General features: G+C 33.5%; 1 protein-coding gene across 2 annotated transcripts in view; it reads left to right on the top strand.

Annotated features, from left to right (window-relative positions):
* slc25a17 (solute carrier family 25 member 17) overlaps positions 1 to 603 on the top strand; it is a 5,099-nt gene extending 4,496 nt beyond the window's left edge. For both annotated transcript variants that reach the window (XM_014006917.1, XM_014006915.1), the window contains exon 9: positions 253 to 603. In XM_014006917.1, coding sequence (XP_013862371.1) covers positions 253 to 406 — 154 coding nt within the window. In that variant the 3' untranslated portion in view covers positions 407 to 603. The remainder of the gene's footprint in view (positions 1 to 252) is intronic.
* The last annotated feature ends 569 nt before the right edge of the window (positions 604 to 1,172 follow it).

Here is a 1,172-nt window from a genome sequence, read left to right as displayed (position 1 = left end):
TTTATAAACCTGTAATAACACAAAGGATTTTTTATTTAGGATAAGTGAAACATTGTAAAATGCAATCACTTTGGATCTGTAGACATCCCAACAAAAAACAGATTTTCCTGGATTTTGTTTTTAAAGTRTTAGTCAGGTCCTTATAACACAATCTCATATCTAGAGTTTTTAGCATTATAAAAACTTTTGCTGTTTGACTTTTTTGTACTATTTAACTTGGTTTTGAATGCTGCGATTGTGTCTCTGCTGTAGGAAGTATGGCATATTGGGTCTGTTTAAAGGCCTGGAGGCTAAACTACTGCAGACGGTGCTGACTGCTGCCCTCATGTTCATTCTCTATGAGAAGATTGCCAGCTTCACCTTTAAAGTCATGGGACTGAGCAACAGCCACTACAAGAAACGCTAACAAACAAGAATCGCACAACAATGGACACTCGATCACACAAAAGTACTGTGATCTCTGCTGATAATTTTCTTTTAACAGACTTCATAACAGAAGTTCAAATTTACTGCAATTTGATTTCAAGTGAACTACTACTGATGTTTTATTGTTTTAATTCATTTTTTCTARTTTAAAATAAACAATACATGTTTGAAATCAGATGCCTGTCTAAATGAGTAATGTTTTTAAKTTCCTTTTCTGATCCCTGGAATTTTCCCAGCACAGTTTGCTTTTCTTTGGCATCAGGACACAAAGATTAGAAATATACAAGTYGTCATTTTTCAGCCTCACAGGGTTGTTCCAAACAGACTCAAGACAAATAAAGAAAATTTATCTAATTGCAGGACATCGCTGTGTAAAGAAGTGGTTGTTCATCATTCATTTTTCTTAACTTTGACTAAACTAAAAGTTAAAATGCAAAATAATAATTAAAAAATCTAGTTTTTTTTTTCAAGTTTAATGTCTTTAACAAGCCTAGGAGATCTATAGAAAATGAAGATGCAACATTTTTTTTAAAATCTGGTTTTCATTTCTATTTTCTGCTCTGCCCTCTGTTCACCTGCAGAGCATTAGGGGGAAAAAGTAATGTAAACTGAGTTTCATGAATAGATGTCCTGATGCATCTCAGTAATCCAGATAAAAAATCAAAAAGAAAAAAATTGTATAGGTCTTCTGGACGGGTTCTTCTCTAATGAAACGTTTCGTCTCTCCTCCAAGAGACTTCTTCAGT

The sequence above is a fragment of the Austrofundulus limnaeus genome, unplaced genomic scaffold (genome assembly GCF_001266775.1).
Source record: "Austrofundulus limnaeus strain Quisiro unplaced genomic scaffold, Austrofundulus_limnaeus-1.0 Scaffold38, whole genome shotgun sequence".
NCBI classification, from domain to species: Eukaryota; Metazoa; Chordata; class Actinopteri; order Cyprinodontiformes; family Rivulidae; genus Austrofundulus; species Austrofundulus limnaeus.
This window is presented reverse-complemented; position numbering and strand designations above follow the sequence as displayed.